General features: G+C 49.4%; 1 protein-coding gene across 1 annotated transcript; it reads left to right on the top strand.

Moving 5' to 3' along the window:
• On the top strand, positions 1 to 26,632 carry GLTP (glycolipid transfer protein). The gene is made up of 5 exons (XM_004378985.2): positions 1 to 235; positions 19,363 to 19,421; positions 20,440 to 20,573; positions 23,114 to 23,264; positions 25,761 to 26,632. Exons 1-5 carry the CDS (start codon positions 133 to 135, stop codon positions 25,941 to 25,943), a joined length of 630 nt encoding a protein of 209 aa, XP_004379042.1. The 5' UTR covers positions 1 to 132; the 3' UTR covers positions 25,944 to 26,632.

A 26,632-nucleotide genomic window follows, 5' to 3' on the forward strand; every position in this document is an offset into this window, starting at 1 on the left:
GCGGCGACGCTGGCGTCCCCGGAGCCTGCGGAGGACGGCGGCGACGGCCCCGACGCTGACGGCGGCTGTCGGGGGGGCGGCGAGGACGCCCGCGGCGCCGGCTGGGGCATCACCGCGGGCCTCGACCCCGAAATGGCGCTGCTGGCCGAGCACCTCCTGAAGCCGCCGCCCGCAGACAAGCAGATCGAGACGGGGCCCTTCCTCGAGGCCGTGTCCCACCTTCCGCCCTTCTTCGGTGAGCCGGGTGAAGTGGGTGGCCAGCCTGCAGCCTTGCCCCAGGGCGCCCCGGGTCTTGTTGCTCCACAGCGCACCTCCTGAATCCACCTCCTCCCAAGCACCCCTAAATCCTCCCTCCCTAGACACCTCGAATCCTATTTCCCTAGGCTCCCTAAATCCCATTTTTCTCCAAGGACACCAAATTCTCCCTGCTTGAACCACCTCCGTGTCGTGTGGAGGAAGGCTCGGGAGCCCTGGGAAGGCGGCCGCTCGACCAGTTTCAGACCCTCCTCCCCTCCCTCGCCCAGCCTAGGCCTTGAATGGAAAATGGGAAACTGAAGACTATATCACCTGCCCCTGCCCTATGCCTTTCGGGTCCTGTGTAAAAAGAGTGCAACCTGAGCCTTTGCTTTCTTCTTTTCCATGCGGGCTCACCCAGTGTCCCACCCTGCTGGTTCCTTTGGTGGCCCTTGCAGGAAAATACCAGTCCCCAGGGCAGAGTCTACCTGAAACCCACAAACTGGCAGAACCTTAAGATTGACATAGTCGGAAGAGATTTGGCCCCCAGGAGTGTCATTGGCTTTTCCCTTAGTGGGTGATCAGGTCTTGTTGTGGACAGTTGTTCCCTCAGTGTTGTGAACTCTACGTGGAGTCGTCCCAGCTCCTCTCCCCTCCACCTCTTAAGCCTCAGTGTTCCAATCTGTGAAATGGGGACGCTGGTCTCTTAGGCCAGCCGTGAGGAATAAATGAGATGATGTGTGTAAATCACTGGCTGCCAAGTAGATCTCAGCTCTGCTGGGAGTGGTTCTTATTTAAGTTCCTGGATCCAGTTTTGGCTCTCTCCTATACAAAAAACAAAACCAAACCTGTTGCCATCAAATTGATTCCGACTCATAGCGACCCTATAGTAGATTCCCTCCTAGAATAGATGACTAATCAGTGTTTGAGTGAGGTTTTCTGGTTTGTATGATTCTCAGACCCAGGTAAGCAACCTGAGGATAGGGTCTTGGTCTTTAGGTGCACTGCTGGGTCCCCAGTAACCAGAGCAGTGCCTGGCACATAGCAGGTGCTCAGTCAGTACTTGTTGAACATGCAACACTCTCTTGCTATCAGTTGTGCAGCGTTGCGATAATACTGACTTTCTAAGCTGGGGCTTGGGAGATAGGTGGCTTTCGCATTGAGGCGTTGGCTGTTTTTGAAACAGAGTTGTGGGTTCTTCTTGTTGTTTTTCTGTTGGTTTTATGAATTCTTGCAGGTCAGAGCCAGCTCGCCCTGGAGGATTCAGTATCTTCTTAAGCCAGTGGTTCTAACTGGGAGTGATTTTGCCCCCCTCTCCCCCCAACCCCAGAAGACATTAGGCAATGCCTGGAGACATTTGTGGTTGTCACAGCTGGAGGAGGGCTGCTAAAAAAACCAAACCAAACCTATTGCCGTTGAGTTGATTTTGAGTCATAGTGACCCTATAGCGACCCTATAGGACAGATCAGAACTGCCCCATGGGGTTTCCAAGGAACGGCTGGTGGATTCGAACTGCTGACCACTGTGTCACCAGGGCACCTACTGGCATCTTAGTAGATAGAGGGCAGGGATGCTGCTCAGTATCCTACCATGCATAGGATGGCCCCCACCACAAATAATTATTTGGCCGCAAAAGGCAGGAGCGCCAAGGTGGAGAAACCCTGGGCTAAGCCCTATGGCCTTTTCCCCCCTTATCTTCTGTGAGGGAGCTGTCAGCTCTATATTTGGGGCGCCTTTGGTAGACGCAGTTATCTGGCTGGTGTTCAAGCAAAGGAGGAGGTGGCAGCTGGAGCCACCAGGGATCTGGTGCCAGGGCTGCAGCGCATCTCCTCCCCCTTTGCCTGCTCTCAAAGGACCCTTGTCTTTGCTACGATCCCTGTGCTGTGGGCTGTCACATCTGCTGACAGAAGCGCCATTTATTCAGAATCCTCAGTGAGGTCGGCCCACAAAGGGCCAACTACCAGCGTGCACTCTGCCCACCAGAGCTGAGGACTATTCACCAAAGAGGATAATTCTTAGCACTCTGAAAAAAGGGATAATCCATTTTCAATCACCATGCTCTTCTGGGGAGATAGGTCTTCTGAGGATTTAAGACTCAGGTTTTACGAGGATTCACCCACCATTGGCTTTTCTTCTGGACTTGGGTTGGAAACCCTGGTGGCATAGTGGTTAAGCGCTATGGCTGCTAACCAAAAGGTCAGGAGTTTGAATCTACCAGGCGCTCCTTGGAAACCCTATGAGGCAGTTCTACTCAGTCCTGTAGGGTCGCTATGAGTCGGAATCGACTTGACGGCAATGGGGTTTTGTTTTGTTTTGTTTTTTTGCCCTGGGGTAATGGGCGCGCAAAGTCTGAAAGGTATTGCAGTGACCCACCAAAAAAACCAAACCCACTGCCTTCGAGTTGATTCCAACCCTATAGGACAGAGCAGAACTGCCCCCATAAGGTTTCCAAGGCTGTAAATCCTTAAAGAAGCAGACCGCCCTATCTTTCTCCTGTGGAGCAGCTGGTGGGTTCGAACAGTCGACCTTTCAGTTATCAGCTGAGCGCTTTTTTTTTTTTTATTGTTGTAATTAAATGAAGTTTACATTTCAAGTTAGTCTCCCATACAAAATTTTTTTTTTTTTTTACATACATTGTTATGAGACCCCAACCGCTCACCCCTTTCTGTGACAGCACACTCCTCTCTCCGCCCCTGATCCCCCATGAACGTTCAACCAGCTTCTAACTCTCTCTGCCTTCCCATCTCACCTCTGGACAGAAGCTGCCCCTTTGGTCTCTTGTATCTACTTGACTGAGAGGCACATTCTTCACGAGTATCAATTTATGTCCCACAGTCCAGTCTAATTCCTGTCTAAAGAGTTGGCCTCAGAAATTGTTTTAGTTCTGGGTGATAGAGTCCAGGGGCCATGCTTTCTGGGGCACCTCCATGCTTAGTCAGACCATTAAGTCTGGTCTTCTTACTAGAATTTGAGTTCTGCATCCTATCGTTCTGCACTCGATCAGGGACCCTCTGTTGTGTTCCCTGTCAGGACTTTCATTGGTGGTAGCCGGGCACCATCTAGTTCTTCTGGTCTCAGGCTGATGAAGTCTCTGGTTTATGTGGCCCATCAGCTGAGCGCTTTAACTACTGAGCAACCAAGGCTCCTTACCTCAGTGACAGTCTCCTCCAAATCAGGGTTTCTCAACTTTGGCACTCTTGCCATTTGAGGTCAGATAGCTCTTTGTTGTGGGTGGGCTTTCCCGTGCGTTGTAGGATATTTGGTAGCATCTTGGCCTCCACCAACTAGATGCCAGTAGCACCCACTCTGCCACGGTTGTGACACCCAAACATATCTCCAGATCAAAACCATTGCTGTAGAGTCGATTCTGACTCCTGGTGACCCCATATGTTACAGAGTAGAATTGCTCCAGAGGGTTTTCTTGGCTGTAATCTTTATGGAAGCAGATTGCCAGGCCTTTCTTCCACGGCACTGCTGAGTGGGTTCAAATTGCCATTCGGTTAGTAGTCAAGCGCAAACCATTTGCACTACCCAGGGACCAGGGAGGCAAAACTGCACTTGGATGAGAACCACTGCTGTAGATATAAATATGGTAAAGGGTTGAAAACTTTTTTCTGTTTGTTTTAAATTTTATTTATTTTGTTGATGTTGTTGAGAATATACATGGCAAAACATCACCAATTCAACAGTTTCTACATGTATAATTCAGCAACATTGATTGCATTCTTCGAGTTGTACAACCGTTTCCACCCTCCTTTTCTGAGTTGTTCCTCCCCCATTAGCATAAACTCATTGCCCCCCTGAGTTTTCTGTCTGATCTTTGGATTTGCTGTTGTCAGTTTGATCCCACGTGGATAGATCTTGAAAGAGCCTAATGCTCAAGGCAGACATTCCTTCCCGTTAAGATCAGCAATTGTTTGGTTTGAAGAAGACTTCAGGAGATAGTTTTGGTTTAAGGTTTAAAGATTATCTCAGGGCACTGGTTTCAGGGAAAAGCTGTGTTTTTAAAAAGGATTTAATTCTGCAAGCAAGATTTCTTCATTGCAGAAAATTGAACAAACAGAAAAGATACAGTGAAACCTGTGAAAGCCGGAACCTGTGTAAGGTGGAAACCTGTCAGAGACGGAAAATGTAAATATTTTCCACTAAAACAAGCGGCAGGAAGGTGATAAGACTGTACCCTGTCAAAGGCAGAAAGTTTGCAACACCTGGAACAACTCGCATTCCAGCTCTCAGGTTTCACTGTATATACAGATCTGCCTGTCATTTATTGAACAATTACTCTGTCCAAAGTGCTCAAAATGTATTAGTTCACAGCCTAATCTTCTCACAACCTTTTTAGATAGGGTTTTTTCAGAGAGAATCTCACATTTTAGAATATTTCCTTCCAGACTCATTTATATCTTTTTTTTTAAAAAAAAATGTATAACCTGCTTTTTTCACCCAACAGTATAGCATGGGCATCTTTTCATGCTGATCATCATTTTTCATAGCTGCTTAGAATTCCACTGTTTGCGTGTGGCCATCATTTGTTTAACCAATCCCCTACTGCTGGACATTTACATTGCTTCTCATTTGTTGCCCTGGTAAACAACGCTGCAACGAACATCCTTGGATATATTTCTTTGCGTGTTTCTTTGGTTATTTCCAGTATTTGTAAGTGAAGTTGCTGGGTCGAAGGGTATGAAGGCTTTGCACATATCAGAGCAGCCACATTTCTTAAACCTCTGATGAATTGGTTGGGCTTGGTGGATGCTGATTTTTTCTGCTTCAGCAGCGTGTTGGCTGTAGGCCAGCCTCCTGTTTGCCCAGTTTAGAGATGGAGTCCATAACTTGGGCTAGCACTTCCTCCTTATCTCCAGCCTGAATCTCTTGGGTTGTATGGGTTTTACTACATCCACTTAGAGGCCAGTCCTTTGTCCATCTTATATCTCTACCTTGACCCAGTAATCGGATCTCATCTCTGACTGATCAGTTTGCAAGACTGACTTCTATGAGGCCTGCGCTCCCATTTTTTAGGTCAGTTATGCAGTTATTCTAGAACTTTAACAGTTGTGAGGAGGGAGCTTAGATGTCATTTAGTCTTATCACTCCCTGTCTAGAAGCTTCAGTGGCTCCCTATTACCCCACCTTGAAATCTGTACTGTAGCTTTCTGAATGGTGTGCAGCTCCTCAACTGGTACCATGCCGTCACTTGCCTCCAGAGCTTTGCTCGTGTTGTTACCTCCGCCTAGTGCACCACTCCTCTCTCTACCACCCTGCTTTCCTTTTGCCTGGCTGGGTTCCACTTATCCTTAAGGAATTGTCTTAGCAGTCACCTCATCCACAAAGTCTTTCTTGACCCCCTAGCCTCCCATAGAACTTAAACATTCTACGGTAATTTTCGGTGACATTGAGTTACTTTGGTGCCGAACACTTAGTGGGCCTTCAAATATTTGTTGAACGAATGCTTTTGGTTCCATTCCCATTCTTTCTGAAAGTGCTTTTTCTTTCTTTCCAAATTAAAATTAGAATGCATAACACCTCTCATGTAGCTGCTACCCATGGCAGACATTACTAATCGATCATGGTACTTTCCTCCCCTTGGAGCCTAGACACAACTGCTCTGGGTCAATTAGAGTTGGCATACGAGATGACACCTATTGGTACTCCCTGTTTAGGGAGAAACCAAAGATGAAGGAACTGGAGGATATGATTTCCGCGTCTCAGTTCTTGCGATCCAAATCCTGGGAGTGATATGTTCTTCATTCAGGCCATTTAGCTTAATTAAATGGATGTCCGTCAAATTGGACTTAGAGGTGTCTGGCTCTCATTAAATAGTCCTAGAGTGAGCCCAGGAAGAATGGCTTTCCATGACCTTTGGTTTAATGCTTGCTCTCCCCCCTCTCCCATTTTGAAGGCCGGTGGCAGCCTAGAAGCACAGATTATCTTCTTGTTTTATAGCCAAAGAAACTGAGGCCAGAGAGGTTAGGAGACTTGCTTGGGGTCCCGTAGCAAGTGAGTGACCAGTAGAGTCACACTAGCACTCAAGCCTCTGGACTCCTTGTGCAGTGCTCTGCCTGCCCTCTTGCCCTCCTCCTGTAGAGGAGAAGACCCTCAGTAGCAGGCCTGCTTGGTGCTGAGGAAGGCCAGTGGATCTGCTGGCACTGTAGCGGCTTGTCTAAGATGCAGGCCACAGACCAGATAAGCAGGTTTCCTCTGAGGTGTGTGCCTCATAATCTGCCCACTGGGATGACAGGGTGTGGAAGACAACTGCTTGGGGACGCCCCAAACAGGTCAGCTTTTTGTTTAATTGGGACATCACCAGGCTAAGTGCCTGGGAACCAACCAGCCCCGCCCTGGGTGCCTAGGTGGGGTGGTGGGTGACCTGAAGTACCTCTTGCCTGTGAGTAAGAAACTCCCCATCTTCAAGGGGAGCTGGTCCCCACTGCAACAAGCATTTTTCAAGGCAACTGTGTGCTGATGACCTACAGGAACTTCGGACCATTGACCACATCTCTGGTTTTTACCATTTTGAAGCTGCCTGCAGACTGCTGTCATCTCTCGGCGGTGCAAAAGCAAACCAAACCAGTTGCCGTTGAATCGATTCCTACTCACGGTGACCCCATGTGTGCAGAGTAGAACTACTCCATAAGGTTTTCAAGGCTGTGACCTTTTGGAAGTAGATCGCCAGGCCTTTCTTTTGAGGTGTTCGAACCGCGAAGCTTTCAGTTAGTAGTTGAGTGCTTAACTGTGCCACTGAGATGCATTTGGAAGTAATAGGGGAGGGTTTGGGTTAGCATTTGGGAGCACCTACCATGTGCCTGAAACCCTGGTGGCATAGTGGTTAAAAGCTACGGCTGTTAACCAAAAGGTCGGCAGTTCAAATCCACCAGGCGCTCCTTGGAAACCATATGGGGCAGTTCTACTCTGTCCTATAGGGTCGCTTTGAGTCAGAATCAACTCGACAGCAATCTTATTATTTTTTTTTTTTTTTACTATGTGCCTGGAGTCGCTGGGTGGTGCAGAAAGTTAACATGCTAGGCTGCTAACCAAAAGGTTGGAGGTTGGAGTCCACCCAGAGGCACCTCAGAAGAAAGGTCTGGTGGTCTACTTCCAAAAAATCAGCCATTGAAAACCCTGTGGAGCACAGTTCTACTCTGACACTTATGGGGTCACCATGAGTTGGAATTGATTCGATGGCAACTGGTAACTGGAGCTATGTGTCTGATGCCCTGCTGGGGCGTCCCCCTAGTGATCTCATCTGATCCGAAAAACCACTGACAGGTGGCCGCTACCTGCCCTGTTGTGTTTTGTTATCCTGTCAGTCTGTGTAACACCCCGTGAGCTGGCTATTTTTGAGGCTCAGAGGAGAGAAGTCTCTTTGAACGCAGTCTGCCGTCCAAAGAAGCCCGTACTCTGAGCTCCATGTATGATGAGTGGAAGGAAACATGGACTTGGTGTCAAGCTGAACTGGCCTGAACTTGAGTCCTGGTTCTACGGGGCCAGAGCTGTGTGTCCATGGGCAAGCAATGTGCCCTCTCTGAGCCTGCAGCCACAACTGTAAACAGGCTGCTGAGACCTCTCGGGAGGGTTGATGGTGGTGACCTCACAAAGTGATTTCGGTGCTCAATGCCCAGGAGTCACCCCATCTTGGCACAGGTGTGGCAGATGGCCTCAGGCCTTTAGAAACCACTCTCTGGCCATGCAGCCCTTGAGACACTGGGATCTGCCAAAAAGAAGCTGCCTTTGGATCTTGGTGACAGACTGCCAGGGCTTGGGGCCAGCTGCCTGGCTGGCTACATCTGAGAATTGTTCCAGCACCCTTGTTTATATGCCTAAAGGCCAGTGATGGCGATCAGTCCGAGGTCAGGGCCAAGGGCAGCTTCTGCTGCTGGAGGGAATCAAATTGAGAAGCAGGAGAGAAAGGAGGCAGTGCCCACTCTGGCACCTGCCAGCTCACCTCACCCTCTAGTCTCCATTCCTCCTCTCTGTAGCATCTGCCACACAGGGCTGCTGGGAGGGTCAGAGCTGCACTGTGACCCCCTTAGAGGCAGGGGCATGGGCACTCCTGGGGCCCAGCAACACACCCAGCAGAAAGTAGATACCCAGCCAATGCTGAAAGAGAATGAAATCATGCACAGCAAAGGTCTTTGTAAAATATAATGCATGACCCCAATCATAGCTAACGTAACCTCTATTCTGAGTGGCACCCTGTGCCAAGCCTTGACCTAGGCATTGTCACATTTCTCTTGAGAGGTCTGAGCTACTTCTCTGAACCATGTTGCTGTTGGTTGCTCTCACAGTCTAGGAGGCTGGAAGTCCAAGTTCCGGGCGTCAGCTCCTGGGGAAGGCTTTGTCTCTCTGTCGGCTCTGGGGGCAGGTCCTTGTCATCAATCTTCTCCTGGTTTAGGAGCTTCTCAGCACAGGACCCTCGTGTCCAAAGGATGTGCTCGGCTCCCAGTGCTTCTTTCTTGGTGGTATGAGCTCCCTCTCCTCTGTGCTGCTTCTCTCTTTTATATCTCAAAAGAGATTGACTCAAGATACAGCCTAATCCTGTAGATGGTGTCCTGCCTCATTAACATAACTGCCTCTAATCCTGCCTCGTTAACATTTTAGAGGTTAGGATTTACAACACATGGGAAAATCACATCAGATCACAAAATTGTGGACAACCACACAATACTGAGAACCATGGCCTAGCCAAGTTGACAAACGTTTTTGGGAGACACAATTCAATCCATAACGGTTGCCATCGAGTTGATTCTGACTCATGGTGACCCCATGTGTGACAGAGTAGACCTGTACTCCATAAGGTTCTCAATGGCTGATTTTTTGGAATCAGATTGCCAGGCCTTTCTTCCACAGCTCCTCTGGGTGGACTCGAACATTCTACCTTTTGGTTAGCAGCCAAGCACGTTAACTGTTTGTACCACCCAGGGACTCCTGGCACATCGTAGGTGCTCAGTAAACACCTGTTGATGTAATTAACCAGTACATAGAGCGATAGTCTAACCTCAGAAGAGGGGATTGTTGTTGTTAGTTGCCATCAAGTCAGTTCCAACTCATGGGGACCCCACGTGTGCAGAGTAGAACTGCTCCTCACAGTTTTCAGGGCTGTGACCTTTCGAAGCGGATCGTTAGGCCTTTCTTCCGAGACGCCTCTGGGTGGGTTTGAACTGCCAACCTTTCAGTTAGTAGTCGAACACTTAACCATTTGCACCGCCCAGGGACCTGCATTATCTCACTTCTAGCCTTCAGAGTGACCTTATGAACTAGAAGAAATTGCCCCCATTTTACAGAAGAGGAAACTGAGGTTCCAAGAAGTGAAGGGATGTGTCCAGTCATGCAGCTAGAAAGTGGCCAAGCAGGGCTTTGAAGCAGGTCTGACCCTGAGATGGGAAACAAGTTCAAAAACACTGGAAGTCTTCCTCCAGGCTTGCCCTTTCTTGCCCCATTTGCAGGGGAGGGGACGTCCTAGGAAGTTCCTGGACTGACTTGACAATGCACTTATTTCATTAAGTTTATTCCAGTGGAAATGCTGGATTCTAATCTTACATTTCATTGTTTCCGTTTAAAAATGGCCTGGGTGGATGTTAACTCCTTTTGTTACATTCTTACAGTGTTACTTTTTTTTATCAGGGCCTTGTTTTATTGTTAGAGCGTTAACTGTAGCTAAGCTTTGAGAAGTCAGTGTTACAGAATCTCCGCTCTCTCCTGGGTCCTATCAAAACCTCTGATGGTAGACAACCGGCTCCCTTCCCCTTGCTCAGGAAAGATTCATTTTCTGCTTCGCTTTTCCCCAAGTCCTTTCTTCCTTCCTCCTGAGATCTCTTTTTTAATGGCCTGTAGTACTTTTTATCAGCCAGTGAAAACCCTATGGATCACAAGGGTCCAATCCCATTGTGCATGGGGTCAGAGTCGGGGGACAACTCAACAGCAGCTAACAACCACCACAGTACTTTTCAAGTCATTATTGTATGACTGGGGAATTTCTGCTAATTTTACCCGAATCAGTCAGTCAGTCAATCAATATCTCTCTCTCCCTTTCTCCTTTTGATTTCTTAATCATTGGATCATTATTTTCTGGATTTCCTCTCTAAAGGAAAGCTTGAAAGCTTTGCCAGTTGGGAAAGATAATGATGATATAAAACCAAACACATTGCCATCAAGTCAATTCCAAGTTATGGCAACCCCACGTGTTACAGAGTAGAACTGCTCCGTAGGGTTTTCTTGATTGTATTCTTTATGGGAGGAGCCCTGGTGGCGCAGTGGTTAAGCCCTGGGCTGCTGACATTTCAAGGTTGGCAGTTCAAACCCAGCAGCCACTCCACAGGAGAAAGATGTGGCAGTCTGCTTCTGTAAAGATGACAGCCTTGGAAACCCAGTGGGACAGTTCTGCTCTGTCCTACAGGATCACTATGACTTGGGATCGATTCAGTGGCAATGAGTTTTTTTTTTGTTTGTTTATGGAAGCAGATCACCAGGCCTTTCTTCTGTGGCACTGCTGGGTGGGTTTGAACCTCCAACTTTTAGGCTCATAGTTGAGCACAAACGGTTTGCGCCACATACGTAATAATTTATTATAATAATATACATAATAACAAATTTATTTATGATAAGCATAAGTAATAATACCTTCCTTTTTGCTGATCACTTATTATGTGCCAAAAACTGTGCTAAACCCTTTACTTGTACAACTTTACGTAAACCTCACAACAGCCTATGAAGTGGAGGGTCCATTGTTAACCTCATTTTACAAATAAGGAGGCTCAGAGAGGTTAACTAACTTCTCCCAGGCCACACAGTAAGAGAAATAATTTTCCCAACTGCATTCCCAGTTCAAGGCTGGTATTTGTCAAAGAGGGCTTTTTTTTTCCCAAATTGTGGTCAAAGACAGTGGCATCTGATGGGGGCGGTTTTTAAAACAACATTTTGAGTTGTTCTCTAAGCATTCTTTCATTCTTCTTTAGGTGGTAGAGTTTAGAGCATGAGCCAGTTGTGGGAAGGTGGGCATTCTCAGGGCTCTTATCCTTCAAAATGGGCCTCGATGTGAACCGAGCTGTGATGCCTCCCCCCTCCCGCCCTGCCCTCTAGATTAATAAATGATTCATCTCTGTCACCTGTAATTTGAGCGCCTCTTATCATGATCCTTGTAACCCAGGACCTGTAAAGTTAATCCGTCCCATGTTTTTAACAACTGAGCTTTATTATCTAGCTATGAACGAGAAAAAAAAAATTTAAAATAGACCCTCCCCAAACCCTTGTTGACAGAGGTATCCCGTTCTTCCTTTCTGGAAATACGTACTTATGGGTTGGGGTAGGTATTCCGTCCTGAGTCACACACACTGAAGGAGAAGCTGTGTGTCTTTAAAACAGAGTGCTTTTTGGTCCTGAATGAAAATTATTTCTGAAACGAAATGAGAGGGTGGCCAGGGCAGGGTGATTTGGTCACCTGTTGCCACTGTCAGGAACAGCACCTATTGTGAGAGGTGGCTGTCTGACGTGGGGGCACTGAGGGGCATTTTGGCTGGAAATTTCCAAATGTGCCGTGGTCTTGCTCAGAGCATAACAGCAGGTGCTTCCCAACTCATGAGGCCAGAAAAAAGAGGAAATGAGTTGAATTTGTGGTAACATCTGGTGACTGCTGGCTCCTGGGAAAGTCTGCTGTCCTGGCAATCTCGAACCTATCTGAACCATGGCAGAGACTCAGGCAGGAACTGCAGATGGCCCTATCCAGCCAAAATTGCCACTGAGACCATGCTTGGTACCCGCCCCCTCTATGTCACAGGTAATTCGGACACCTTTGGCTATTTGTTTTCCAAGTAGCTAGCAGAATCAAGGAGTCCCAGGGTGGTGCAAACAGTTAACCTGCTTGGTTGCCAACCAAAAGGTTGGAGGTTGGAGGTTGGAGTCCACCCAGAGGCACCTTGGAAGAAAGGCCTGGTGATCTACTTCTGAAAATCAGCCACTGAAAATCCTATAGAGCACTGGTCTACTCTGACACACATGAGGTCGCCAGGAGTCGGAATCAGTTCAGTGGCAGCTGGATTAGCAGAATCAAAACACCGTAGATAAAACAGGAAGTAACCATCAACCATCAAGAGGAGTTTTTAAGGAACCACACAAAGGTGACCTAAAAATCTGAAAACATGTCATTGAGGGCTATTTAGTGAAGGGTTGAGGGGACCTATAGCACTACTGGGTCACACCTTTATCAGTTAATATTTTTGGTGATGATCCTGTTTAGAAAATTATGAATGGTTGAAATAGAGATGAACCCAGAAAACTTGATGGGTGGACAATATTTCAGTGTTTTTAATTTGTTTGTTGTTGTTGTTGTTATTGAGATTGAGCGTCTTTTCATTTTTCTGTGAATTGCCCATTTTTCTATAGAGTTCTTTTTTTCTTATTGATTTGTAAGAGCTCTTCACTTATTAGGAATATTAGCCTTTTGGCTGTGGTATTTGTTACACAGATTTTTCCCCCAGTTTGTTGTTTGGCTTTGATTGGTGGTGAGATTTACACCCTGCCCCATATAGGAAGTTTCTGTTTTTTTGTTTGTTTGTTTTTTTGTGGTCAGATTTATTGGTCTTTTCCTTTTTGCCTTCTGGGTTGTAGCATGCTTCAAAAAACTTCCACTAAACAGAAGAACCCCTTTTCCAGGTGTTCAGATAACCAAGGCTTTACTGTGTTTAAAATCTGTGCCCATTTGAGTTGGTTCTGTGAAGCAAGATGGTGGAATTGTATCTGATATATTATTTTTAAGACATGTTCCCTTCTCCCTGGAGGTAAGATGATGAACTAACTCTAAAATCCTCCATGTCCTCTCCCACTCTCCTGGCAGACAGGTTCTGGGTGACATTTTAAAGAAGAGCCTGTTTGTTGAGACGATATGAAAAAACAAGTTTGGGGTAACTGCAAAACTGGTCAAACGAGAAAGGTAATTTTGGGGCAGGGCTGCATTCTGTAGGAGAGGCAAGGCTGAATCACCTGCTAGAAACGTGCAGAGTTCTACCTGGAGCAGGGCAAGCTCGAGTTTAAACCACTGGAAAGGCCCACATGTGCTTGAGATGAAAACCATCTTCTGGTTTTCCTGTCCAAGTTCTCTCATTTTCCTCGTGTTCACACAGACAGATGGGAACAGTCTAGGAAAAAAGATGAAGTATAGTAGAACCAGCCTTGGCTTTGTAATTGTGTTGGAGTTGCTGGCTCTCACCGTGTGACCCTGAGCAAGTCACTTAGCTTCTCTGGGCCTGGTGTCCTTGGACAATACCGAAGACAAACCTAAGTCCAAAGTCTCTGGGGGGTAATGCTGCAACAGGCTTCAGCCCAACCAACCCCACGTGCGGCTGGAGCACTCATGTTTGCACAGCCCGTCTGGGCTGTAGAAAGCAGGGAGCCTGAGCCCAGAGTAGATAAGTCCCTTGTCCAAGGTCACACCACCAGTGAGCAGCAGAGCTGAGATTTGAACCCAGGACTGTCGGACTCTGGAGCTTCTCCACCAATCACAGATGGCCCGCTTCCAGATTCTCCCAAACAGACATCAGTGTGCACGTTATGTGTACACAGAGGTGTACACAAAGGTGCATTTCCTGCCGGCCACTCCCTCTGGGTGCAGCGTGGAACAATTCTGGGGTCTGTCTGCAGGCCCCAGACTCCCTGCTCCTCCCTATTCTGCTCCACTCCCAGCTCCAGAAGTGCCATGGGACCACGTTCTCCCCCACAGTGTGAGCAGAAGCTCTGGCCCCATTGGTGGCCGCGATACACAATGCCAGCTGCTGTTGGGGCCCGGCTCCTGCTGACCACAGTGGCCCCATGACCACACAGTGCACTGTCAGGAGAACACCAGAACAAAAAGCCTTTCTCCCCACCACAGGGCTGGGCTGCCCAGAACTGCACAAGAGACATTTCCAGAGCCAAGGGAGCCAAGTAACATTGGTCTGTGTCTTTAAAATGCACGTGGAATGGTCTGGTTATTGGGAAAAGCTAATAAACCACCCGTGATTTGTAGTTATCTGTCACCAAGTCCTGGTTTGGAATCTCCTCCGTTTGAAGAGTTTACTTGAAAGTCAGTCTGTAGTGGGAACAACAGTCGTGGTTAGCGCCTTGAGCTCTCTATGTGCCAGGCATTGTGCTGATTGCTATGCAGATGACGCACCATCCTCACAGCAGCCCTGAGAGGAGCCCCTCTTACTATCCTCAGCTTGTTGTTAGCTGCCATCAAGTCAGCTCCCGACTCATGGCGGCCTCGTGCACAATGGAATGAAATGCTGCCTGCCTGGTCCTGTACCATCCCCGTGATCGTTTGCAGATTGGAGCATTGTGATCCACGGAGTTTTCATTGGCCGATTTTTGGAAGTCGATCGTAGGCCTTTCTTCCTAGTCCGTCTTAGTCTGGAAGCTCTGTTGAAACCTGTTCAGCATCACAGCAACACTCAAGCCCCCACTGACAGATGCGTGGTGGCTGTGCATGAGGTGTCTCCCGCATGGAAGGCAAGAATTCTACCACTGAACCACCATCGCCTCACATTCTCATCTTACAGACAAGGAAACTGAAGTCCGAGCCCCTTTCCATCTCCTCTGCCATCTTGATTGGAAGGGTGCTTAAAACCAACACGTTGGGTTCCTCTGAATGATGAGAAGGTACGTGGCAGGAAATACACTTATAGATTCCACGTTTCCCACAATCCATTCACTTGTTGTTGTTGTTGTTTTAAAAATAACTTATTTTATTTTTGTTGCTGTTGTTGAGAAAATACACAGCAGAACATACACCAATTCAACAATTTCTACACGTACACTTCAGTGACACTGACTACGTTCTTTGAGTTGTGCAACCATTCTCAGCTTGCTTTTCCAAATTGTTCCTCCTCCATTAACATAAATTCACTGCCCCCTAAGCTTCCTATCTAATCTTCTGAGTTGCTGTCATCAAGTTAATCCCATATAGATAGTTCTTAAAAGAGCACTCTGCTCAAGGCAGACATTCTTTGCTAGTTAAGCTAAACTATTGTTTGGTCTTAAGAAGACTTCAGGGGATATTTTTGGCTTAAGGTTTAAGGTTAAAAGATTATTTCAGGGCAATAGTTTCAGGGGTTCATCCGGCCTCCATGGCTCCAGGAAGTCTGGATTCCATGAGAATTTTAAATTCTGTTCTGTATTTTCTCCCTTTTGATCAGGAATCTTCTATAGAATCTTTGGTCAAAATGTTCAGTCATGGTAGCCAGGCACCATCCAGTTCTTCTGGTCTCATGGCAAAGGAAGCAGTTGTTCATGGAGGCAATTAGCCACATGTTCCATTTCCTCCTCCTATTTCTGACTCTCCTTCCTCTGTTGTTCCAGGTGAACAGAGACCAATTATTGTGCCTTGGATGACCGCTTGCTAGGAGGTAGAAGAGAAGCACTAAACACGATATTAGGCCAGTTAACTGGTATCTCCCAGTCCATTCACTCATTCATTCCCCGGTGTCGCCCAAGCACCTAATGGGGTCAGGGCCCCATACAAGGTGCTGGGACACAGCAGGAGCCAAGGCAACCTGGTCCCTGCCCTTGCAGAGCTCAAGTCCACTGGGGGAGATGGGTGTAAACAAAGGGTTACACCTGTCACTGTAATTGCTGCCAAAGTGAAATGGACTTGGGAGGAAAAGTAGAAGGAAGAAATATGACTTTTCTGAGCAAGAAAAAGCTCACGGTATTTTCCCCATAATTTTATTATGAAAATTTTCAGCAGTAAGCAAAGTTGGAAGGCTTTTACAGTGAATACTCAGATAGCCACCACCTAGGTTCCACCATTAATATTTTACTATAGTATCTATCTCTTTGTCCGTCTGTCAACCCACCTTCTTTTTTCCCCCTTGGACATTATAAAGTTTTGAAAGATGAACATGTACAGCCACCAGCTGGGGCTGAGGAACGACCGTTCCATTGCCCATCCCCATGCAGCCCCCTCGTCATACCACCTGCCTGGCCCCCGTGAGAGTTGGAATTGGTGGCCCCTGGCTGTAATGTCAAGGCCTCTGAGTGGGCAAATGGTTTGTGCTTATATGGTTAAGTGCTCAGCTGCTAAACAAAAGGTTGGCAGTTCGAACTCACCCAGCAGCTCCACGGGAGAAAGACCTGGCAGTCTGCTCCCATAAAGATTACAGCCAAGAAAACCCTATGGGGCAGTTCTACTCTGTAACACATGGGGTCACCATGAGTTGGAATCGACTTGAAGGCAACAGGTTTGGGGTTTTTTTTTTGGCTTTACCATCAGCAGGGGTATAGTCAGTAACCAGCAGAGGAAAGACAATCTTGGCTCGCTTACGTTAGTATTTAAGTCTAGGATGCATTGGCTTTTGGGGGAGCCAGTGGTGGAGTGTCCCAGGAGAGAACATGTTCCAGTGCTGTAGCAAACCACTCCACCTCCCCAGGTTGGCCCCTGCAGAATGAGGTCAGGGATGCCCCATGCAAGATTAAAGGGGGATGGGGAGTTTGCCTCATGAGTGCCTTTGGTTAGGTAGGCAGGCCACCTGGACCCCTACCAGCACCTCTGAGCAGCTCTGGACGTGGCCACCGTAGGGAAGGTTCCAGCGTGGCCCTTAGGGGGAGTTGGCTCCTGCAGGCATTGGAGCAGGCTCAGTAGCTGAGAGCAGTGAGCCGAGTGCCAAAAGCCGTGAGCCGAGTGCCAAGAGCCTACAGCCTGGAGAGGTAGCTGCCCTGGGCCCCATGAGGGGCTCAATGAGGGGAGGAGAGTGGGGGTGGCAGTGAGCACAGGCTGAAGGTGACTCACACAGCAAAGGTTCTGGACGGCCCAGTGGCTTCATCCTGGACAACATTTGATGGACTGTGGAGCCTGACCCTAGTAATGATATGAAGTCATACAAATGATAATGTTTACTGAGTGTTCATCATGTGCTGGATACCGCTAAATGCTTCCCATGTGTTATTTTTAATCCCCATGCCACCTCCATGAGCTGCCCCATTGGACATGTGAGGAAACTGAGGCATGCAGAGGTGAGGGCACTTGCCCAGCTGGGGAGTGGTCAGGCTGGGATCCAAACCCCTTCTGTCTGAATCCCCAGCCCACCGTCTTTCCACTGCATTATGGGGTATTTCATTTAAAGTGTCCAAAGCTGTTTCCCCAGTGCACTTCTTTTAACAGCTGTGGTTAGAATGTTCCAGGTGGCTGGCCAGGTGTGCTGGGTCACCTTGGGTGGAATTCGGCCTGCGGGGTTCCTCCCCCAGCTGCCCCCACCGCGTGGTCGGTGCTCACACCAAGCCTCTGCCTGGCCTCCCGGGCGAGGGGAAGCTGGCATTGGCGTTTTCCCTGCTGCGGGTTTGGTGCCCGCCCTGACCTGCCCGGTGGTCTTTGTCCCGTGGGCTCTGCCTCAGGCACCAGGCTCCGTGAGCCCACTTTTCTAGACTCAGCTGCTTGAACAGATAGAAGGCGGTGGGGAAGCACAGTTGTCTTTCTTCAGGCTCGGAGGACAAAGCGCGGGTTGAGCCTGCTGAAGAAAGAACCCGCCATTCTCTGCATGGTTCCTCTGTGCCAGGACCTTTGTAGGGAGCTCTGGGCGAGTGATGTCTCCGGTCCCCGGGACAGGTGACAGCCGGCCGAGGGGGTAACTACGGAGGGAAAGGAGGGAAGGCAGGCAGCAGGCTGCTCACACTTAACATGGAGCCGTGGAGTTCCAGACACCGCCAGCAAGTTTCTAGGCTTCCTTTCATCCACTTGAAAGTGTCATCAATTGTAAGAGACACCGTTAGTTTATGAGCCACTGAGAAAGGAAAAATGCCTCCAATTAGGAACATTATGATTTCAGAGATGAACAAAACGTATGTTTTGGAATTGGATTGTTGCAAGTAATCCTTGTACTATCTGTGTGTTGGTGCTGTTGTCCCATTTCCCAGATGGGGCAAATGAGGCTCAGAGAGCTGAAGGGGCGCCACAGAGCTGGGATTCAAGCCCAAGGTCATCCTGCCATCCTCCACTTTTTTTTTTTTTGGTAAAAATATACATAACAAAACATACACCCATTCTCCATTTTCTGCATTTACAGTTCAGTGACATTGGTTACATTCTTGGCATTGTGTTAGCATTCCTGCCCTCTCTACCCAGATTGTCGCAGCACCATTAATTTAGACTCTCCCCTAAATTTCTCCTCTGTGTTTGAGAGTTAGTTACTGTTGTCAATTTGATCTCATATCGATAATTCTTTAAAGAAGTGCAGTGCTCAAGGCAAACATTCTTTACTGGTTGATCTAAACTGTTGTTTAAAGACTTCCTGGGATAGTTTTGGTTCAAGGTTTAAATGTTATTTCATGGCAGTAGATTTGGGGTTCCCCCAGTCATCCCCCACTTCTTGCTCTGTCTGCTCTGTCTATCGTGGGACTGACTTTTCGTCCCTCATTATGTAGCTGGGACCCCACTGCTGGCGTGTTTTCCTGGGTTCTTACGTAAAAGCTCAGAGCCATGAACTCTGAGTTGTCAACTTATTTCTTTCTTTTAAGCTGGTGAGTGAGAAGGGGAGGAACTTTTCCAAGGTCCTTAGTAAACTGGCACTTCTTCTCCCATCTGGTAAGATGCCTCATCTGGCCTCCTGGCCAGCTGGTCAGTTAGCGATGATCCACCTTGTTTGTCAAGATGAGCTTTTTGCAGCATCAGTTCTGTGAGCTACTTGAGGGCTGCACTGTCTAGTATGGTAGCCACTGACCACATGTAGCTATTTAAATTCATGAAAATGGAATAAAACTTCAAATTCACTTCCTCAGTCAACACTAGCCACATTTCAAGTACTCGATAGCCACGTGTGGCCACCATATTGAACAGCATAGATACAAAATATTCCCATCATTGGCAAAAGTTCTATAGGACAGCACTGCTCTAGGGAGAAAGGGCGCTGTGGACAAATTGGTTTGCCTCTTAGACATTCCAATTGCATTTTAAAGGCTCTGACAAGTCCTGTGGTAAAAGAAACGGTTTCACCTGGAGCCTAGCACTCCCCAAATTGACTTGCCCAGAAACCCTTTTAACCCTTATATACAGCTCTACCTTTCCCAGACACACCCACCAAGTGACCGCTCCTCACATCCCCAGGACCCCCTGGAGGCCCTGCCTATCCCCCTGGTTGGGAATCTCATTCTCTCTTCTCGTTTTGTCCCCAGATTGCCTCGGGTCCCCAGTATTTACTCCCATCAAGGCGGACATCAGTGGCAACATCACGGTACGTATTTGGCCCCGGCAACCAAGGCCCTCACACTTGGATCAGGAATCTAAACCCACCTCGGATCACCAGTGCTCTGCTCCACACTGCAAGTCTCCCAGCCCAAGGAAGGGAAAGGAGGCGTGGAAAACGGGCTTGGTCCCCAGCTCAGGGCCTCCTTTCCAGTCATGCCAGTCTGGAGTGATTGGGACTGAAGTCTAAAGGGATGACCTGATATAGAACCTGCTGGGTCTTTTATCCACCTCTACCAAATGAGAAGTAAACTCCAGATCCACACATTGCTTTGGCACAACTCTGCCCTTCGCCGGTCCCAGTGCCATCCCCATAGCCACCCTCCCTATGAGGGTCCACTTAGGGCCTGGCCTGGGATTTGGACCACCCTGCATTATCTCATTTCTTCACCCTAGCAACCCTTCCAGGCTGGTTCTGTCACTGTCCCCTTTTCACAGATGAGGAAACTGAGGTTCAGAGAGGTTGAAGGATTCACTTAAGGTCACACAGCAAGTTAGTGGCAGAGCTGGGATTCACACCCAGGCCTGCCTGGCTCCAACCCAGGAGCCTTTTTTCCTGGACATCTCTGAATCCTCAAGGGTTGTTTCCACTTGTCCGCAAAAGCGAAACTTCAGATACTTGGTGCCTGAGGCGGTGTCAGTAGTGGCTGGGGAACGTGGACTCCACAGCCGGCCTGGGCTGGATCCCCGGCTCCCACCTGCACCAGCTGTGGGCATGTCACTTGCCTTCTGTGAGCCTCAGTTTCCTCGTGGGTAAGTGGAGATAGTAACCGCAGCACCAGGGTTGCTGTGAGCCTGAAACCAGGCAGCGCACGGCAAGCACCGTGCTCATTCCACCTCGTGGTGGGTGCTCAGTAAATGCCCTCCTGCCGCTCCTGCCCCTGCTGAGCCTGGCGCTGGCAGGAAGGAGAGGGGCCCCGTCGGGGCACTCCTCCACCCACGCGCGTGGGGCCAGCCATCTATGGGGGGCAGCTTTCCAAGGGGAAACCCCGTGTGCTCCATTTCAGAAAATCAAGGCCGTGTACGATACCAACCCCACCAAGTTCCGGACCCTGCAGAACATCCTGGAGGTGGAGAAAGAGATGTATGGAGCACAGTGGCCCAAAGTGGGGGCCACGCTGGCGCTGATGTGGCTGAAAAGGTGACAGCTCGGGTGGCAGGTTGCCTGTGACTGTGAGGAGGAGGATTCAGCGTCCTCTCTGGCTGGGAGGGGTGATCGCTCCTGTTTCTTTCCCATCTGCTATGGACCAGTTGCCCTTCTTGTGTGATGCTAGTTAACAGCTGAGAAAAGTGTCCCAAGGTCTGAGGCTTGTCTAATGGTGATGCGTCCTTGTTCCAGTCCCATCAGAGGCATTAAAAAAAAAAAGCCAAACTCCTTGCCATCTAGTCGATTCTGACTAATGGCAACCTTGTGTGCTACAGAAAATTGTTCCATAGGGTTTTCTTGGCTGTAATCTTTTCATTTTTTTTGAAATAATTTGTCTTATTTTTGTTGTTATTGTCGAGAATATTCCCAGCAGAACATACACCAATTCAATGATTTCTATATGTATAATTCAGTGACATTGATTACATTCTTCAAGTTGTGCAACCATTCTCACCCTCCTTTTCCGAGTTGTTCCTCCCCCTTTAACCTAAACTCACTGCCCCCTAAGGTTCCTATCTAATCTTTTGAGTTGCTGTTGTCAATTTGATCCCATATAGATAGATCTTAAAAGAGCATGGCTGTAATCTTAACGGATGCAGATCACCAGGCCTTTCTTCCAAGGTACCACTGAGGGGGTTCAAACCACCAAACCACTTGTACCACCCAAGGACCTTATAGTGAACATTTATTGAGTATGTACTCTGTCCCAGGCATGTGCTAAGGTCTTTGTATGCCTGGTCGCATGTCATCCACGAGTTAGGTGTGGCTATTATCCCCATCCCAGAGGAGGCCACTGGGGCTTCTGGGGACCACATCACATGGCCAGGTCATGGGGTAGATTTGGGACCGAGCGACCAAGTGCATTTGTGCAGGCTGTGCACTGCATAGCGGTGTTCTGTCTCAGGGCCGGCCCATCGCACGCATGGTGGATTTAGAATTGTGACAGTTTCTGGACAGAACTGCAGCGTCTTGCAGAAAGGGGGCCCTAATTTACACACACGTGTCCTGTGGGCTGGGGTAGGGATGTATCTCCAGGTGGGATTTGAACCAGGTGGTCTCAACTCAGAGTTCATGCTGCTCAGAGCCACCACGCTGTCCTCATAGCAGATACCTGAAGCCACATACGATTGTTCCTGTCTTACAGATGAGGCCACTGAGGCTCAGAGAGATCAGGCAGCTTGCTTGCTGAGTGCACACTACCCTCTACCAGCTACAGAATTCTTTAGCTGTGCAAATGCCACAGCCTTCAGCAGCCGCTGTGACTCTCTGGCTGTGAAGCTGGGGACTGTTCCTGACCCACAGATGATCCCAGTGTTGCCCTCTCTCTGGGCCTGGGGTCAGGAGGCCAGAAGGGCAGCTCCTCCCTGGTCTCCCCCTCCACCAAAGACTGCCACCCCCCACACTCACTTCTTTGGTGAATGGAGCTGGGAGAGTCAGCCCCCCAGAGGGTGAGGCCGCGTGGGCATCCAGGGTAGGCAGTAGGCGGGCTGCACATTCACAGCGTGTTTGAGGAATTGCCCTGCTAGCTGCCTGCCTTTGTGTTAGCCTAGAATGAGGAAAGGCCCTGGGCCAGCCAGCCAGCAGGTTCCCTGGGTTTCTCAGGAGGAACAGGGCAGGTGGCAGCGTTGCACATCAGATGCGGCAGAGCTGGGTGCCTGGAAGGGCAGACGAAGGCCCTAGTGAATGCCAACAGGTTGGGCACTTATTGAGCACCTGCTGTGTGCCACATCTGGGGCTGGGATGCTACATCATATTAGGCATGGTCCCTTAGGGCACCCAGTCTGGGGAGGGGTCAGGCTGGTGGGCAAGTTCTGTTGGCAGGATGTCAGAGCCAGGCACAGAGAGAGGTCAGGGAAGGCTTCCTGGAGGGGGGACCCTGGGGACTCTGAGCAAGGGTGCCCCAGACATGGGAGGAAGAGAGGCTCCGAAGGTTTGGTCCAGCCAGGGCTCTGATGTGAGGTGGGAGCGAAGAGGCAGGATGGGATGAGGGGGAGTTCCAGCTTGGTCAGGACCCCGGGAGCCACCAGGGGGCCTGAAGCTGGTCACTGACGGGAGCAGATGGCACTTTAGAAAAATCATCCCAGCTACCGGGTGGAGGCAGGAGTGTTAGAGCTGGGAGAGGTGGAGGGCCTTGGGAGAGGCAGGGGCTCAGGAGAGGCGGCTGGCTGGGTCAGGGATGCTCTGAGACTGATCCTGAGGGATGAGGGCTCTGATCCACCAACCTTTCCGTTAGCAGTCAAGTGCTTAACTGTTTGCGCCACCCAGGGACGACTCCTGGCACCTTGTTGTCGTGTGCCATCGAGTGGATTCCGACTTATGGCTACCGCCCGTGACAGAGTAGAATTGTTCCATAGGGTTTCCCAGGCTGTAATCTTTATGGAAGCGGATCGCCAGGCCTTTCTCCTGCAGAGCTCCTGGCACCTAGTAGGCACTTAATTCCGAGTCTCTCGGGGTCTGCCCTGCAGGTGGTGTGCTGGCTCGTGGCAAGGCCGGTGCATCCAGGTCCTAAAGAGCCACCTCCTTTCCTGGTGCAGGGGCCTCCGCTTCATCCAGGTCTTTCTCCAGAGCATCTGCGACGGGGAGCAGGACGAGAACCACCCCAACCTCATCCGCGTCAACGCCACCAAGGCCTACGAGATGGCTCTCAAGAAGTACCATGGCTGGATCGTGCAGAAGATCTTCCAGGTGAGGGCCCAGAGGGTCACCAGCTGGCAGGCTCCACTGCCTGTCCCCCAAGGCTTAGCGAGGCATCTCCTGGAGCCAGCACTTGCCCACCCGACTGAGGGCTCCCTGGCCACTTGGGACAAGGCTGGGGTGTGAGGGCCTTTGTGAGCACCTGCCCAGCCCCATTCGTGGCCGTGGCCATGGCAGGCGTTACTGTGATGTCCCTGGTGTTTCTGTCTGCGTGCCTCGTCCTGGGAGGCCCTGCTCAAGAAGCCACAGGAAGGACTCTAGGACGTCAGGTTGAAGGTAGGCCGGCCTCGCTGGCCCCTCAAATTCAGCTGCCTTCTCACACTGGGCAGGTGTCTTAGTTACCTAGTGCTGCTGTAACACAAGTACTGCAAGTGGGTGGCCTGAACAAACAGAGATTTGTTTTCTCACAGTCTAGGAGGCTAGAAGTCTGAATTTAGGGTGCCAGCTCTAAGGGAAGGCTCTCTGTATCGGCTCTGGGGGAGATTCCCTGTCACCTTCTCCAGCTGGCCATCCTTGGAGTTCCTGGACTTGTGGATTGGTCAGCCTTCGGAGTCGATGGTGTCAGTCCTCCCTGTGTCTGCCTTCTTCTAGGCCTGATCTGCTCTTTATACCTCAAGTGCTGAGTTTAAGATGCACCCTGCACTGACATGGCCTTGTGAATGTAACAAAGAAAGCCCTATTCCCAAACGGGATTACATCCACAGGTATACAAAACCAAATCCATTGCTGTTGAGTCAAATCCACCTCATAGAAAACTTATAGGACAGAGCAGAACTGCCCCATAGGGTTTCTAAGGAGTGGCTGGTGGATTTGAACTGCTGAGCTTTTGGTTAGCAGCCAGGCTCTTAGCCACTGCACCACCAGGGCTCCATTCCCAGGTATAGGTGTTAGGATTCCAATACATACTGTTTTGCGGGACACAATTCGATCTGTAACAGCAAGGAAGAAAGAAGGGCCCCTGTTGCTGCGGGGACATCAGCTGAAAGGACACTGGCCTGCGAGGTTCTTGGTGGCTTGTGTTTGAGTGACACTGGCCAGACCACCTGGAAACAGGGCCCTCAGCCCAGCCTGGTTAGCTGAGGGCCCCTTGGGTTACCAGGGTAACTTGGGAGATGGTGAGAAGCCCTGTCGCGGGCCCACGGGGTCGGGAACCAGTCTGGGTCCAGACAGGGAGAGCTGGTCCTGTGGCAGGAAACATGGCCACCTCTGGGCGACCCACCCCAGCAGAGCTGGGGGCAGGATATAATAATAACATCGTGGACCTGGCCCTGCACGGCAAGCCATACTCTTCACAATGTGTCATAGGGTGGGTACTATTCTTATCCCCATTTTACAGATGAGGAAACTGATGCTTAGAGAAGTTAAGTATTTGCTCAAGGTCACACGGTAAAAAAAAAAAAACAAAACAAAATAGAAGGCTGGAATTTTTACCTCCCTAAGCCTCAGTGAAGGAGCCCTGGTGGTGCAGTGGTTAAGCGCTCGGCTGCTAACTGAAAGGTCAGCAGTTCGAACCCACCAGCCGCTCCGTGGGAGAAAGATGTGGCAGCCTGTTTCCATAAAGATTACAGCCTTGGAAACCCTATAGGGCAGTTCTACTCTGTCCTGTAGGGTCACTATGAGTCAACTCGACAGCAGTGGGGTTTTTTTTGTAAGCCTCAGTATCCTCATCTTTCAAATGGGTATAAAATAGACCCTCCCTCAAAGGGTCATTGTGAAGATTAAATGAGATAACCTGTATGAAGTGCTTGGCCCATGGGTTATACTCAGTAAATTGAAGGTATTACTGTTTTTATTGCTACTGATATTATTATTTATAATTTTCCCTGCACTATCAAACTCATCTCCTAAGCTTTTTGTCTGGTTGCATGTTTTCCTTCTGGGAGTTTCCGACTCTCTCTGCACTTTTCATGTATCTGGGCAGCACTGAAATTTAGGGAAGTGTCACCCCCCTCAGGACAGAAGAGGCCACAGCACAGAGTAGCAGCTGTCTCCCTTGCTCAGAAAGTGAGTTTCCAAAGAGGCAGTTCACCTTTTTCCAGAGCAGGAGACCCAGAGGGAAGAGGTTCACCCACCCTGAGCACCTCCAGTGTGCCTGGCTGGGGCTATGCTGAGCGCTCTGTACAGCCTCCTCTAATCCTTACAAACGCGACCCGATTAGGTGGGTACCCTTGTTATCCCCATTTTACAGATGAGGAAACTGAGGCTCAGAGAGGCTAAGTAACTTGCTTAAGGCTCACAGCTAGTCGGCAGCATAAGCTGGAATTTGAACCCAGGTCTGTCTGTTCCTAAACCTGGGGTCCTTCCTGCTGCCCTCAGGGGGGCAGAAGGAAAAATGCATCTCTTTTGTCCTTTCCCTTCCAACGCCATGAGTAGCACAGACCTCTGCCAAGCACAGACCTCGGGGAAACGCCCCCAGAACCCCAGCGTGCCCAGCTCAATGTCCTGCCCCACTAACGCTGTGCCACCTCCCCTCTTGCCCATCCCAAGGCAGCGCTGTACGCAGCCCCCTATAAGTCCGACTTCCTGAAGGCACTCTCCAAGGGGCAGAACGTGACAGAGGAGGAGTGTCTGGAGAAGATCCGCCTCTTCCTGGTCAACTACACGGCCACCATTGACATCATCTATGAAATGTACACCAAGATGAACGCTGAGCTCAACTACAAGGTGTAGACGTGCCCGGCGGTGGCACTTCCGGGGCCTGTGGCCTCCCACCATGGCCACGCGCAGACACAGGCAAATCCAAATCACTGTGAATCCAGCCAGCGGGCTGCCCCAGGCCCACGTTCCCCAAAAGCGGCCCAGAGTCCAGCCGGGGACTGCAGGGGACGGCCCTGGCTTTTGAAAAGTCATGTTTTGTCTATTCTACTGGAGCAATAAATAACGACCCCACTTCTGAATCACCTTTGAATTTCACAGCAGCACAGACTGACTTTATGCCTTCATTTCAGTGTGGTAAAAACCAATTAATGTTTCTAATAAATCAAGTCCTAGGGTTTTTTGTTCCCCCCGCCCCCCATGCAGAGCACGACTCTGGGGGAAGGGGGTAATACACCTCACGTTCAAAATAAGCACGTTTCCTTATGAGGATCGAGCTGAATGATGTTTGGGGTATTTTAAGGACTATGATGAGTTTGATTTGAAATTATGCAGGGCTCTTCAGTTGGAATTTAAAAACGAAAAAGCAAACTGGTGTGTGTTCTCATGTGGTTTGCACCACCCAGCCTTCTGGCACTGTTATTATAGATCCTAGTCTTTCTGACTGTCTTTTGCCAGACAGAATTTTTTATAGCTGAAACAAGCCAGCAAGCCTTTGATGAACCCAGGGGCGTTTATTTTAAAGCGATTGGGCACAAATAATC

The sequence above is a fragment of the Trichechus manatus genome, unplaced genomic scaffold, assembly GCF_000243295.1.
Source record: "Trichechus manatus latirostris isolate Lorelei unplaced genomic scaffold, TriManLat1.0 scaffold00061, whole genome shotgun sequence".
Taxonomy (NCBI): Eukaryota; Metazoa; Chordata; class Mammalia; order Sirenia; family Trichechidae; genus Trichechus; species Trichechus manatus.